This window comes from Rhinoderma darwinii, chromosome 11 (assembly GCF_050947455.1).
Source record: "Rhinoderma darwinii isolate aRhiDar2 chromosome 11, aRhiDar2.hap1, whole genome shotgun sequence".
Taxonomy (NCBI): Eukaryota; Metazoa; Chordata; class Amphibia; order Anura; family Rhinodermatidae; genus Rhinoderma; species Rhinoderma darwinii.
The window spans coordinates 94874314-94890104 of NC_134697.1; the positions used below are offsets into that span (position 1 = coordinate 94874314).

The 15791-nt window shown below is 45.5% G+C and overlaps 1 protein-coding gene across 1 annotated transcript in view; it reads right to left on the reverse strand.

Moving 5' to 3' along the window:
• Positions 1–8846, reverse strand: part of LOC142663434 (uncharacterized) — a 30272-nt gene extending 21426 nt beyond the window's left edge. The window contains exons 1-3 of the mRNA XM_075842080.1: positions 8730–8846; positions 6289–6449; positions 1517–1620 (exon numbers count right to left, since the gene is read on the reverse strand). Coding sequence (XP_075698195.1) covers positions 1517–1620; positions 6289–6415 — 231 coding nt within the window. The 5' untranslated portion in view covers positions 6416–6449; positions 8730–8846. The remainder of the gene's footprint in view (positions 1–1516; positions 1621–6288; positions 6450–8729) is intronic.
• Between the last annotated feature and the right edge of the window lie 6945 nt (positions 8847–15791).

Genomic DNA, 15791 nt, shown 5'->3' on the forward strand with positions numbered 1-15791 from the left:
ATGCTGTACCTGTGTATTATATATGGGTATATACGGTACCTGTGTGTATTATATATGGGTATGTGCTGTACCTGTGTATTATATATGGGTAGATGCTGTACCTGTGTGTATTATATATGGGTAGATGCTGTACCTGTGTGTATTATATATGGGTATATACGGTACCTGTGTGTATTATATATTGGTAGATGCTGTACCTGTGTATTATATATGGGTATATACGGTACCTGTGTGTATTATATATGGGTATGTGCTGTACCTGTGTGTATTATATATGGGTAGGTGCTGTACCTGTGTGTATTATATATGGGTAGATGCTGTACCTGTGTGTATTATATATGGGTATATACGGTACCTGTGTGTATTATATATTGGTAGATGCTGTTCCTGTGTATTATATATGGGTAGATGCTGTTCCTGTGTATTATATATGGTAGATGCTGTTCCTGTGTGTATTATATATGGGTAGATGCTGTACCTGTGTGTATTATATATGGGTATATATGGTACCTGTGTGTATTATATATGGGTAGATACTGTACCTGTGTGTATTATATATGGGTATATACGGTACCTGTGTGTATTATATATGGGTAGATGCTGTTCCTGTGTGTATTATATATGGGTAGATGCTGTACCTGTGTGTATTATATATGGGTAGATGCTGTTCCTGTGTGTATTATATATGGGTATATACTGTACCTGCGTGTATTATATATGGGTAGTAAATGCTGTACGTGTTTATTATATATGGGTATATACGGTACCTGTGTGTATTATATATGGGTAGATGCTGTACCTGTGTGTATTATATATGGGTATATATGGTACCTGTGTGTATTATATATGGGTAGATACTGTACCTGTGTGTATTATATATGGGTATATACGGTACCTGTGTGTATTATATATGGGTAGATGCTGTTCCTGTGTGTATTATATATGGGTAGATGCTGTACCTGTGTGTATTATATATGGGTAGATGCTGTTCCTGTGTGTATTATATATGGGTATATACTGTACCTGCGTGTATTATATATGGGTAGTAAATGCTGTACGTGTTTATTATATATGGGTATATACGGTACCTGTGTGTATTATATAGGGGTAGATGCTGTACCTGTGTGTATTATATATAGGGGTATATGCTGTACCTGTGTGTATTTAAAAGTGTTGTCCGGGCACAGGGCGGTATTTCATGCTGATGACCTATCCGTGCTGGAAGCAGATGGCTCCGGTCACAGTATGGCGGCCGTGCTGAAGTTCTGCTCCTATTCAAGTGAACAGGAGCAGAGTTGCAGTTGTGCAGCGCGGCTGCTATGCAGTGTATGAAAACCGTCCCATGCCCAGACAACCCCTTTAACGGGACCTTGAAGAAGTAGGGTGTTTAACAAGTGTTGAATCATAGAAACAGGCACGGAGTAAAATGTGCTAATTTGTCGGTCTGTCTTGACGATTTATCCTCTCGAAGGCTCATGACATGTAGAGCCCGTTCATAGACCTCCGCCTCATCTACCTCATGATCCTGGAGGAGATAATCATCATGACTTTCGTCTGGACTGTCCCAGGAATAATGAGGACTGGAGCACCTCTCTGGTGTATTTCGGTTACTGGATCCATCTGTAGGGAACACACAAATGCTGAACATAACTCCAACCAACATGTACATCAGAGGGTCAGGGATTTAGAGATGGTCATAAACGACAGTACAGTTGAAGAGCCTGTGCCTAGTAATGTGTTGGCTTCTATGGGCCTGTAGTTATCTGTCCTCATCTCCAGTCAAGAATATAATCTATTTAAAGGCTACGGACACCTTTGCAATGAATTTTTTTTATTTGCTTCCTAACTTTCTAAATCGTCTCCATTTCCTTCTTTTCTGTTGCTTTTAGTCTGTGCAAAATGTTTACATAGCTGGCCGTAGTGCTGCTTCTGACAAGGTTTCCGACAGCACACCGCTCTTGTCGGCTCAGGGATGACATAATATATCTGCTTTACCGAGAGCCTACTTATTTGCTTGCCTCTCTCCTCTCAAAGATTGTTATGGCAGTAAGAGATATGATGAAAGTGGAGGTTATCCACAGCAGACCATGGTGAAGGGAAGGATCGTGCCCAGGGCGCTGTGTACACAGAGAGCGAGGGAAGATACAGATCACACAGACTGTATCTGAGTGCAGAGAGCAAACATGGCAGGGTCTGCCAGAGGAGATCACACACAATGTCTGCTGAGGGGAGAGGGAACAACACAGAGCTGTATAAGTGCCTGCAGGAAGGGGAAAGCAGTACAGGCATTAAGCTGTGCTAGTTCATGAGATCTAATGAAGTTAACAGTTTTCTGGATTCACAGACCTCACATCCAGCATGTATTATTGGGAAGAACACGCCACATAAGAAAAGTATGAAATTAGGAACAGGCTGCAAACTGCATATCCGTGGGCGTGAAAGTAAATGAACAAATGGAGAGTGCAGCCTCACACGGGGCCTTGACCTCAACCCCAATCTCCAAGTAACGCCAAACACAGCCGAAAGGGCACAGCACTGCACTTTCTTTTAAGCAATTAGTGGGGTCTCGCAGGGGCGGCCTTAGACACTTCTCCATTGCTGCCTCCCACATTTGGTGTAAGCTTGCGCTTTCATCGGACAGCTAAGGTCAAGTTGTTTGTGAATCCAGCCGTACCCTCCCTCTCTGACACGGCTCTTCCATATGCTCACTCATTCACTTATAATTACGTTTACCCATGAGGGCAGGGACACAAATAATTCTGGGGTGTCCCAATTGGGGCATATGTATGTCAGAGGGGGGCGGCCATTGCGAAGAATGTATAGCTGCTGCAGGTGAAATGTCCAGCTAGATGCCGCTGCCCTCGGCCATAACAGCTAATCACAGGGGTTTATGGTGTATTCACACGGGTAAGTCGTGGGCTGCACGGTCAAAAACTGCACAGGTTTGTACAGATGAAAAACTGGGGCAACTAGGAGAAAAACGAATACACCCTTAGAGAAGCCGCACCTGCAGCGATCAGCGGCTTCTAATGAAAAAATGGTTGTCTTCCTGAGACCACTAAAATTGTTACCCCCTCAGCTTCCCAGTAGTAATAACTTTTTTAATTCGGTGTAAATATATGTTTATATTTAAATGGGTTGTCCCACAAAAAGTAACTTATGACCGATCCACCGGACAGGTAATAAACTATTATTACTCCAGGACCGACCGCTGGGACCCGTAGCGATCACTAGGATCCGGTGTCATATTCATTCTCTATGGGACTGACGATGGACTATCTCCATCAGTCCCTTAGAGAGTGAATGGATCGGTAGTGCACACGCGTGACCCCCACTCTATTTAAACGGGGGTGTCACGGGACCCTCATTCTCGTGAACGATGGGTGTACCAGTTGTTGGACCTACAGCAATCTACCAAGTATCGCCTATCGACAGGATAGATAAATGTTTTTCATGGTACAACTCTTCGAATTTAAAGTGTCATTTATTTATTTTTATGCTTTCATACTTTTCCGCTGCGTAAACGCTGTACAAACCGCAACAAAACAAAGTCACACCATGGCCAGGAATAGTGTTATTCCTCATGTACACACATATGACGGCGTATTCTAAAACGTTGGGTACGCTTTAACTTTATTTTTCGGGTCAGAACGGTTACGGCGATACCAAATTTATATTTTTTTTATGTGACCGTATTCTGAGTCGCATAAGGCTGGGTTCACACGACCTATTTTCAGACGTAAACGAGGCGTATTATGCCTCGTTTTACGCCTGAAAATAGGGCTGCAATACGTCGGCAAACATCTGCCCATTCATTTGAATGGGTTTGCCGACGTTCTGTGCAGACGACCTGTCATTTACGCGTCGTCGTTTGACAGCTGTCAAACGACGACGCGTAAATGGACTGCCTCGTCAAAATAAGTGCAGGGCACTTCTTTGCCACGTAATTTGAGCTGTTCTTCATTGAACTCAATGAAGCACAGCTCAAGATTTACGAGCGTCTCAGAGCGTCTCAGACGCCTCGTAAATTACGAGGAGCATTTACGTGTGAAACGAGGCAGCTGTAAACAGTCTGTCTTTTCACACGTAAATGCCTCTCATCGTGTGAACATACCCCAACTGTTATTATATGTAGATGGAGCTATGTGAGTGTTTGTTTTTTTGCGGGGCGAGCGGGCGTTTTTTTATTGCTACCATTTTGCGATATATACAACTTTTTGATCATTTTTTATTCCATTTTCGGGGGGGGGCGAGGCGACCAAAAAAAACAGCAATTCTGGGTTGTTTTTCTACAGCGTTCCATGAGCGCGATAAACAATATTATATTTTAATAGTCTGCGTCGTCTCTGACGCGTCAAGACCAGTTACATCTATTTTTATTGTTTAAATTATTTTACGGGAAAACATTTTTGTATTACATTTTCAATTTTTTGGAAGATCTATATTATCCGAACTTTATTAAACATCTTTTTACATTTTTCCGTCAGCTGAAAAGACTTTAACCCTTAGTGACCAGCCTATTTTTTACGGGTTTTTTTTTCATCGTCTCATTCAAAGAGCTATAACTTTTTTTATTTTTGTGTCGACATCGCTGTATATTGTCTTCTTTTTTGCGGGACAAGTTGTATTTTTTATTAGCACCATTTTGGGGTACATAGAATTTATTGATTAACTTTTATAAACTTTTTTTGGGGTGGTGGAATGAAAAAAACAGCAATTTCGTCATACGTTTTTGCGTCCTAAATTTACGCTGTTCACCATGTGGTATAAATAACAACACTTTATTCAGCGGGTCGTTACGATTGGAACGTTACCAAATTTATATGGTTTTCTTACGTTTTTCTACTTTTACACAGTAAAAACTTTTTTTTATTTATTTGTTTTTGCGTCTCCATATTTGAAGAGCCGTAACTTTTTTTTTATTTTACACTGATGCGGTTGTATGAGGACTTTTTTTTTTTTTGCGGGACGACTTGTAGTTTTTGTTACCATTTTGGAGTAGATGCGACTTTTTGATCAGTTTTTAAAGGCAGGATTCCCAGAAAACAGCAATTTTTTCATTGTTTTATTTCAACGTTCGCCAAATGGGTTATAGTCAGGGTTGTTATGGACGCGGCGATACCAAATATGTGTAAATGTTTTACTCTCTTTTAGTTTTTTTAATAATAAAGCATTTTGTAAGTGGAAAAAGTGGGTTTTTCATTGTTTTCCCCACTTATTTATTTATTATTAAGTTTATTAAACTTTTTTTTTTTTACCTTTTTACTAGTCCCACTAGGGGACTTCACTATGTGATCCTCGGATCGCTTTTATAATACACTGCAATACTTCTGCATTGCAGTGTATTACTTGCCTGTCCGTGTAAAACCGACAAGCATCTGCTAGGTCGTGCCTCTGGCATAGCTTAGCAGGCGTCCCCTACAGGCAGACCTGGGGGCCTTTATTAGGCCCCCGGCTGCCATAGAAGACACTGGCATCCTGCGATCTTACGCAGGGTGCCGGTGTGGTGAGGGAGGGAGCCCCTGCCCTCTTTTCAAAGCCACTCAGATGCGGCTCTCGCTATTGAGCACCGCCTCTGCGGGGTAAAACGAGCGAGATAGATACTGATAGCGATCTCTGCCTCCGGTAGCTGACGGCAGGGAGATTTAACGGCTTCCTGCTGTATTTATTTATTCTTATGCAACGCCATAAAAAAGGCTACTGCATCAGAATAAAGCCTGTTAGTGGCCGCCGCAAAAACACCTATGGGCGATCACTAACGGGTTAAATGAAGCGGCCTAGGTCTGCTTCATTTAAACTCCGTCTAGCCGCCATCTTGCGGGGGGAAATGGGGGACCAGGATCTCAGGTTCTGCCGATCGGTGGTGGTCACAGAGATCGGAATCCCCACTAATATAGCATTTATCACCTATCCAGTTAATCGGTACAAAAAATGCTATAAGTTACCAACAAACTGGCTCTCATTCTGCGAGTCCTATTACAAGACCCGACATGGACCGTGTAAACGAGCGCTGGTCAACGAGACAGCTCATTGAGCTACGTATCGGGACGAGCACTCGTTACTACGATCACTCGTCCCCATACATTTCCATCACGTCGGCAGCGCGTCGTTGTTCACACAGGGAGATGCGCTGCCGACAATGATAATATTGCCGGCTGCATAAACGATACGATCAGATGATGAACAATCGGGACGGAGGGTTCATATGATCGCTCGTTTGCCCGATCATTGGCCCGTGTTTACAGTTCACCCAGTGAGATCATTCAGAGATTATTTCGAGGTCGATACCTTTGCAGACGTCCGAAGTTTCTTCCTCTTCTTTAAATTCCTGGATGACCTTGGTACAAATCTCATCTTCTCCCTCCATTTCTTCGTGTTTAAGGTCAATCAGGATCTCGCCCGGGTGGCTTTCCATTAGAACGTTCTTCAGGAACGGTTTGGCTCGGTCTCTAGAAACGATAGATCAGTAAAATTCATTCAGTCATAATTCCCGGAAGCCCTAAAGTCTCCAACTTTGAGGGTAGGAAACCAAGTGACGCCGCAGGCTATTTTTTTTCTCCTAGGACTAATGCACACGACCACCACGGATCCGTTGTCCGTATTTGTGGTACATTTGTCCACAAAAAACTTCCCGTAGTTCATCCGGGTCCCATCACTATTCACGGATCCGTAACCAAAAAGAAGGCCGGGATTGATGTCACCAGTTTATCCCAAACCCCTGAGTAGGTCACATGATCCGTATATATGGACAGTAAGATGACATGTCCTAAGTTTTTGCAGCCCCCGCACCGTGGGAGGGGTAAATTTACAGGTCCGATATGCTGCGGAAATCTGCCAGACAAAACTGCACTAAAATATTGTGGATATGCAGAAAACAGTGCGGATTTAAGGCCCCGTTCACATCACGTTATTGCTCAAGTCGGGAAATCTCCCGATGTACACGATAAACAAAAAGACGGTACTTTTGGCCCCCTTCGGGCTGGTATACCTTTTTTTTTTTAAGGATGGCATAGCGTAGTAGACTAAGGGATCCCACAATACAAAAAACGTTTATAACACGGTATACATGGAAGCCTATGGGTGACGGATGTCACTGGATGGCATCCGTCACAGGTATACAATAAAGACCTACCTCGGGGAGCTCCTGACATCACTGTCCATAAATGGACAGTGACATTTCCAGGGCCGGAATCCCCGGGCAAAACGTTGCCGACCATATATGGGCAGTGACCTCAGGAGCAGGGCCGGGCAGAGCGCTAGTGGATTCTCTACACCGGCCCTGGGGGACTCCTGACGTCACTGTTAATATATAAAGAGCGACTTCAGGACTATTCCCAGGGCCGGTCCCCAGGTGACGTATCCATCAGCGGGCCATACAGTGGGATATGTTTGGAGGAATACGTCAGGTGTCTTCCCGAGGGTAGGCCTAATTGTTATGTGAATGAGGCCTTAAATCTGTGGGTTTTCTTCCGTATTAATTTAAATTCCGCCGCGATGCGTTCCTTGCAGATTTGGGTGCGGATTTTTACGTTAATAGAGAAATCCGCAAACAAACCCGTGCTCGATCCAAGAAAGAAAATTACGCAAAAATCCGCACCACAGGATAATTTCAGTGCGGAAAAATGCCGCAGGACGTGGATGAGATTTATAAAAGTCGCTTGCACTTGTCTTCCCCCATTTTCCGTTGCAGGTTTTACGGCATATATCTGCAGCATTTCCGCCCCGTGGTAGGGAGCTCTGTAGGAAGAGGTAATGGGGGTCCCAGACAAGTGACGACCTGGACAGAAGAGTAAGGCCGAGTTCACACGGAGCGTAAACACCGCCAACTATCCACAACGGATTTCATTGCGGATAATCGGCAGCGTAACACCGGAGCGTCAAAGTGAATGATATCTGAACAAATCTCATCCACGCGCTGCTGAAAAAAACGTTCAGAAATTGACCTGCGATATTTTAATCCGCAGCGTGACCATTTATGTTGAGGTAAAATATGGAGGTAAAACCTGCGACAAAAAGCAGATGTTGCGATTTTGGTGGCGGAAAAGCTGCGATTCTGCCGCAAAAATCGCAACTAAAAAAAAATAAAAAAAATAATCTCATACTTGCCCAGGTCTCTATGCGCCTGCGTCCAGCCCGCCCTCCAGGGATGATGTTTTATTTATCCCATGTGACAACTGCAGCCAATCACAGGGGGCCGGGCTGCAGGACCTCAGAGGGACGCGTCGCCATGGCTACGGGTAAGTACAGGTTTTTTTTAGATTGCGCTGTTTCGGCAGAGGATATTCCGGCCAAAAAAAATGTAAAAATCGCACCACAATTTGGTGTGGTTTTTCGGACGGAATTCCCTGCGGCGTCCAGGGCGGACACGCAGAGTACTTTTACGCAGCGTATCCACCCTGTGTGAACACGGCCTAGGAGAGCACAGGACATGGGTTCACTAGATGAATAAACCATGGTAGGGAAAGGCAGTCAGGCTGAGGTGGTAATGGGGGTAGCATTGGGGGAAGGGTTGAGGTCGTGGTCAAGGTTAGGACATGTGACCTCTTAGTTACTGGGTTGACTTCTGAAGGGAGGAGTAATATTGAGTGTTTGTAAGGGGGAGGGGCAAACATAAAAACTGTGGGGGAGGGACAAACAATGACATAATTAGCCTCCATTGCAGTGCTATCATGTGACTGGGTCACGTAGGGGTGCGGACTTCCTGTCTATAATGTCAGACGGGAGATTACCGGCTGCTGCGGACGATCAGGACTCCGGGAAACTCTCATCAGATGACCAGTGAGTACAAGAAGAAGAAGCCGCAATCTTAACCGTTCCTACTTCCGGGTGCAGCGCGTTACGAGCGTCACTTCCGCCGTTTGGAACGCAAACAGGAAGTAGCAATCTCTTCTACTCAGAGGATGACGTCACCAGAAAAAACGGCGGGAAATTCAAAAGTCTCCTCCCCGTTAACGCGGGACAAAACCGCGGATAGAAACGTCCTGACCTGAATGTGAATGGTGAACTGAGAACAACCTGTGAGAAGAAATAATGGGGGAGTCTAAAAGAGTGATCAGGGTGGATAACCATTGCAGCCAACATGCGACATACGTATAAGTACGATACCGCACGCTCCCTGGTTGACGTATAGGATAAAGTTGTGCCCTAAACAAGTTGCCGGAAGTAACGCACGAAAAATCCCTGAAACATCCGTTGAGAAACCGTTCATAAATTGACATGCGGTGCGGTTTTCCCTGTTTAATTCAATGAAGTGTTGCGTTTTTTTGCCATGAAAAACCTGCGATTCTGCCACAAAAATCGCAAATCAGAAAAAAAAAATGGTGTCTAAAGTTAATTTAAAAGGTTAATACCCCCGGGCGTTGTCATAGCTTTGTCATAGCGACACTTCTTTTTGTTCTCCGTCCAGGCCGGCCTCCTGGAATAACGTTTAATCCCCGAAGTCCGGGCTGCACGGAGAACAGAGGGATGTGTTGCTATGACGATGGGGTAAGAATTAGCTTCTTTTTTTTTTGCGGGTTTCCCCCATTGGGGAGGTAAAACACGCAACAAATAGCAGATAACCTCAGAAGATAAAAAAAAAATCAATTTCCCCAGAAGTCTGTGCTTTATCGTCTAGGCCGGTCTACCTGGGATGACGTTTCATCCCGTGTGACCGCTGCAGCCGTCACGTCGGTTGAAGCATCCCAGGAGGCCGGGCAGCAGGACGGAAGAGGGACGCATCGCCATGGCTACATAAGTATGAAGCTTTTTTTTAAAAAAAAATTGCGTGCAGTTTTTCGCAGCGGATATTCTGGTCGAAAAACTGCACTACAATTTGGTGTGTTTTTTTGGGGCTGGAATTCCCTGCGGCAACCAGGGCGCTGTGTACTTTTACGCAGCGTATCCTCCGTGTGTTAACATAGCCTAATTGTTTTTCAAAATAATTTGTGTAAGGCCTCATGCACACGGCCGTGCCTGTAATCACGGGCCGCGATTGCGGGCGCTGACAGCCGTCCGGATTTTCGTCCCGTTCTCCCATATAACGTATGGGAGCACGGCCAGTAAAAAGCAAAATATAGGACATGTTCTATCTTTTGCGGTACGCTTCTACGGCACGGACACCTATCTGTTGTGATACGGAAAGGTGTCCGCGGCCAATAGAAGTGAGTGAGTCCGTAATTGCGGACCGTATTATGGAGGATTTTTACGGTCGTGTGCATGGGGCCTTACTGATTTGGTTTGTCATGGAAGTCAATGGCTCAAAATATATTAGACTGAAATTTAGACGATTGTTCCAACAGACACTCACGGCAGGAACTTTATCCAGCATCCCAATCAGGAGATTTCATACCGATATATATCGAGAGAGGAGAAATAACACACAGACGCTGCTGGTATGCTCAAAATACTCCTCTGGGGGTTTATTGCCAAACTCAGGCTTGAGGTTAACCAATCAGAGGCAAAGTGACAATATTTCCTATTCAGCCAATAGCAGACCATAAGAATATTTCAAATACATAATTCTAATTCATTAAAAATGCTGACATCCGGTAACACCTGGAGACAAGCATATAATGGGGAGGTGTTAACTGGTCTTTCCCATGAGGGAGTTTGTTGCGATAATGACAAATAGTTGCACATTATGTCTGGGTGTTCAGCCAACCCGCTAGCCATGGATGCATGAAGACCACACGATGAACACATAGAGATAACACATTTTTTTGAGACTCGAGCAGAACTATGTAGAGGAAAGGTCATTAAAATAATGGAGAATGCCTGCCGGCTGCTTGTAAGGGCCTTTTTACACGGGCCAAATATCGCGCAAACGAGCTTTCATATGAACACTAGTTCCCGATCATTGCCATATGAACACTAGTTCCCGATCATTGCCATATGAACGCTCGGTCATCGGCTGATCATGTAGTTTATTCAGCCATAAATATTATTGTTGTCGGCAGCACATCTACCTGTATAAACAACGACGTGCTGCCGACCTGATGGAAACGTATGAGGAGGAGTGATTGTAGTAATGATCGCTCCTCCCCATACATTACTGATCATAGCTCCTTGTGAAAGGAGCAAATGATCGACGAGCTGTCTCGTTGATCGGCGCTCGTTTTTACGGCCAATATTGGCTGGTGTAAAAGGATCCTAAGGGAAAGTTCCCACGTAGCGTAAATACTCAGAATTTTCCACAAAAGATTTTGTTGCGGAATATCCGTATCATAATACAGTAGCAGCAGAGTGGATTTAAATAAAACTTCTCCACGCGCTGCGTAAATGATAAGTGGAAAAAAAAAGTTAAAGAAATTGACGTGCGTTTTTTTAAATTGGCAGCATGTCAATTGTATTTGCACAATCGCTGCTTTTGTGTTGCGAGTTTTCCCCATGAATTCAATGGGCAGGTAAAACCTACAACTAATTTTAGATGTTGCGGATTTTTTTTGCACTGGAAAAGCTTAAAAAATCGCAACTCAAATAAAAAAAATAATAATCTTACACTTACTCTGAATTCTGTGCTTCTTCATCCAGGTCAGCCTCCTAGGATGACATTTCATGCCATGTGCCTGCTGCAGCCAATCACAGGCTGCAGAGGTCATATGGGATAAAACGTCATCCCAGGAGGCTGACCTGCAGGACGTCAGAGGGTAAGTATGCGTCGTTGTTTTTTTATTTTTTTATACAATTTGGTGCGGCCTTTTTGGGCGGAATTCCCTGCGGTGCCCAGGCCGGATACGCTGTGTGCTTTCACGCAGCATATCCGCCCTGTGTGAACATAGCCTCAGGGCTTGCCAACACGTAACTGAATTGCTGCGTATTTTCCGTCCGGAATTGTGGATGTAAGATACGCAGCGGGATACCGTAGCAGCAAAGTGGGTGTGATTTAACAAATGTTGTCCACACGCTGCGGAAAAATTCAGTTCAGAAATTCAACTGCGGTGAGTAATTTTAGTTCCGCAGCAAAGTGGACTGAGTTCCTGTGTTTTTCTGATGTACTGCGTAATTTGCTGCAGAAATGCAGTGGTATTTCTTACAGGGGGTGGAAATGACATCACATGAAGAAGGAATTCCACCATCACACAGCCCTTGAAAAAAGCGCACCAAGAAAAATGCAGACAAAATCGGCACTATTTTCCGCAGTAAAAAAAACGCATGAAACGGTATGCGTATGGTGCGTATTTTCCGCAGCGGATTGGTACTTGATGCGTAAAACTGCAGAAAATTTCTGCAGCAAATCTGTTACTTGTGGACAAGCCCTAACTCTGCAGTTAGAGACAGAGCGTTGTGCTCGTCTCCATGGCAATCGTATGCAGAACAGCCATTAGCGCAATAGGATTTAGAAGAACAATTATAGCACACACTCTAGGGTTGTCACGATACAAGAATCTAGACTTTGATACTGATACTTCATGTAGTATTGCCATACCTCCCAACTGTCCCGGATTCAGTGAGACAGTCCAGAATTCCAGGCGAAGTCCCAGGCGGTCGGTGGTATGTCCTGGTGTCAACTGTATCTGCGTCCTCAGGATGCAGATACAGTTGAATCCAAGGCTAAAGCAGGGAACAGCCAGCTCCAGCATTGAACTATGGAGTACCCAACCAGAGCAACGCAAATTCTCTGGCTGGCACTCCTGTCTTGGGAAAGCCCCGTGATGTCACTGTCCATATATTATTCAACTTATATATTAATGATCTAGAGCAGGGGTCTCAAACTCGGCCGGGTAAGTGGGCCGCATATAGAATAAATGGGAAGTTGACGGGCTGCATTACTTTCAAATTTGATACAATACAAAATTATTATTCAATTAGTTAATTGAACTACAATAACACTATATTACTATAATAATACTACATTACTATAATAATACCGCTAGGTTTAAAATTTGAGATATTTCTCCACGCGCTTATTTCAACAATCCAGTTTTCCAGTTTGTGTCGCTAAATGCAGTCCGGCAGCTCAGTTAGCAGCGTTTGGCACACGTCAAGATTGGGCAGCCCCTTTTTAGATAGTGCCACAGTGCCCTCTGTAGATGCTGCCGCAGAGCCCTCTGTGGATGCTGCCGCAGTGCCCTCTGTGGATGCTGCCGCAGTGCCCTCTGTGGATGCTGCCACAGTGATGTCAGGGTCTTGCCCAGAGCTGGAGTCCCGGAGCAGCTCGAACTACAGTAGATTTGTGACTGCTGCTCTGGATTTGTTTGGAGAATGGGACCTGATGTTACAGTACAGTTGTGACTGCAGCACTGGATGTGACTGGAGTATAGGACATGATGTTACAGTAGAGTTATGGCTACAGCTCTGGATGTGGCTGGAGTATAAGACATGATGTTACAGTAGAGTTGTGACTGCAGCTCTGGATGTGACTGGAGTATAAGACATGATGTTACAGTAGAGTTGTGACTGGAGTATAGCACATTATATAATAGTAGAGTTGTGACTGGAGCTCTAGATTTATTTGGAGTATAAGACAAGATGTTTGCATCTGCATCTACTGATCTTGCAGTAGAGTTGTGAGTGTAGCTGTGGATGTCTCTGGAGTATAGTACATGATGTTACAGTAGAGTTGTGAGTGCAGCTCTGGATGTGACTGGAGTAAAGTACATGATATAATAGTAGAGTTGTGAGTGCAGCCTGGGATTCCAGCTCTGCTCCTGACATCACTGTCCATATATGGACAGATGTCAGGGGCAACCCCAGAGCTGGAGTCCCGGGCAGAGCGCTAGTAGGCTCTTCCTGGGACTCCAGCTGTGCTCCTGACATCACTGGGACTCCTGCTCTGGGAAAGCCCCTGACATCATTGTCGATGTATGGACAGCGATGTCCGGGAATTCCACAGAGTCCCAGAGCAGAGCCGATGCTAGCGCTCTACCCGGGACTCCGCACTGGGGAAGACCCTGACACATTGTCCATATATGGGCAGCGATGTTAGGAAATTCCACAGTCCCAGAGCTGAGCCGATACTAGCGCTCTGCCCGGGACTCCTCTCTGGGAAGACCCTGACACACTGTCCATATATGGGCAGCGATGTCAGGGAATTCCACAGAGTCCCGGCGCAGAGCCGATACTAGCGCTCTGCCCGGGACTCCGCTCTAAGGAAGACCCTGACACACTGTCCATATATGGGCAGCGATGTCAGGGAATTCCACAGAGTCTCGGAGCAGAGCCTGTACTAGCGCTCTGCCCGGGACTCCGCTCTGGGGAAGACCCTGCCACACTGTCCATATATGGGCAGCGATGTCAAGGAATTCCACAGAGTCCCGAAGCAGAGGCGATCCTGCGCTCTGCCCGGGACTCCGCTCTGGGGAAGCCCCAGACATCGCTGTTCATATGTGGACAGCAATATCAGGGAATTCCAGAGTCCCGGAGAAGAGCCAATACTAGCGCTCTGCCCGGGACTCCGCTCTGGGGAAGACCCTGACACACTGTCCATATATGGGCAGCGATGTCAGGGAATTCCACAGAGTCCCGGAACAGAGCTGATACTAGCGCTCTGCCCAGGACTCCGCTCTGGGGAAGACCCTGACAAACTGTCCATATATGGGCAGCGATGTCAGGGAATTCCACAGAGTCCCGGAGCAGAGCCTGTACTAGCGCTCTTCCAGGGACTCTGGCTCTGGGGAAGCTCCAGACATCGCTGTTCATATGTGGACAGCGATGTCAGGGAATTCCAGAGTCTCGGAGCAGAGCCGATACTAGCGGCTCTGTGTCCCGCGGGCCGCAGATGACAGCCCCAGGGGCCGCATGCGGCCCGCGGGCCACGTGCTTGAGTCCCCTGACCTAGAGGATGAGATTAATAGCAGTATTTCTATTTTTGCAGATAACACCAAGCTATGTAATATAGTTCAGACTATGGAAGATGTTCGTGAATTGCAAGCGGATTTGAACACACTCAGGGTGGATTTACACGAGCGTGATATACGTCCGTGCAACGCGTGTGATTTTCACGCGCCTCGCACGGACGTATATTAGTCTATGGGGCCGTGCAGACAGTCCGTGATTTTTATGCAGCCGGTGTCCGCTGCGTAAAACTCACGACATGTCCTATATTTCTGTGTTTCTCGCGCATCACGCACCCATTGAAGTCAATGGGTGCATGAAAATCATGCGCACCACATGGAAGCACTTCCGTGGGACGCGCGTGATTCGCGCAACAGCAGTAAAAAGTATGATTGAAAACAGAAAAGCACCACGTGCTACAAACATACAAACAGAGTGTCATAATAATGGCGGCTACGCGAAAATCACACAGCCGCGCATCATATGGTGATGACACACGGAGCTGTTAAGTGCCTTTTGCGTGTGCAAAAGGCACACGCTCGTCTAAATCCTCCCTAAGTGTTTGGGCCTCCACTTGGCAAATTAAGTTTAATGTAGATAAATGCAATGTTATGCACCTGGGTACGAACAACCTGCATGCATCATATGTCCTAGGGGGAGCTACACTGGGGGAGTCACTTGTTGAGAAGGATCTGGGTGTAATAATCTGCAGGCATCATATGTCTTAGGGGGAGCTACACTGGGGAAGTTACTTGTTGAGAAGGATCTGGGTGTAATAATCTGCAGCATCATATGTCCTAGGGGGAGCTACACTGGGAGAGTCACTTGTTGAGAAGGATCTGGGTGTACTTGTAAATCATAAACTAAATAACAGCACAATGTCAATCAGCTGCTTCAAAGGCCAGCAGGATATTGTCGTGTATTATAGAGGCCTGGACTCGGGGACAGGGATGTAATATTACCACTTTACAAAGCATTAGTGCTGCCTCATCTAGAATATGCAGTTCAGTTCTGGGCTCCAGTTCATAGAAAGGATG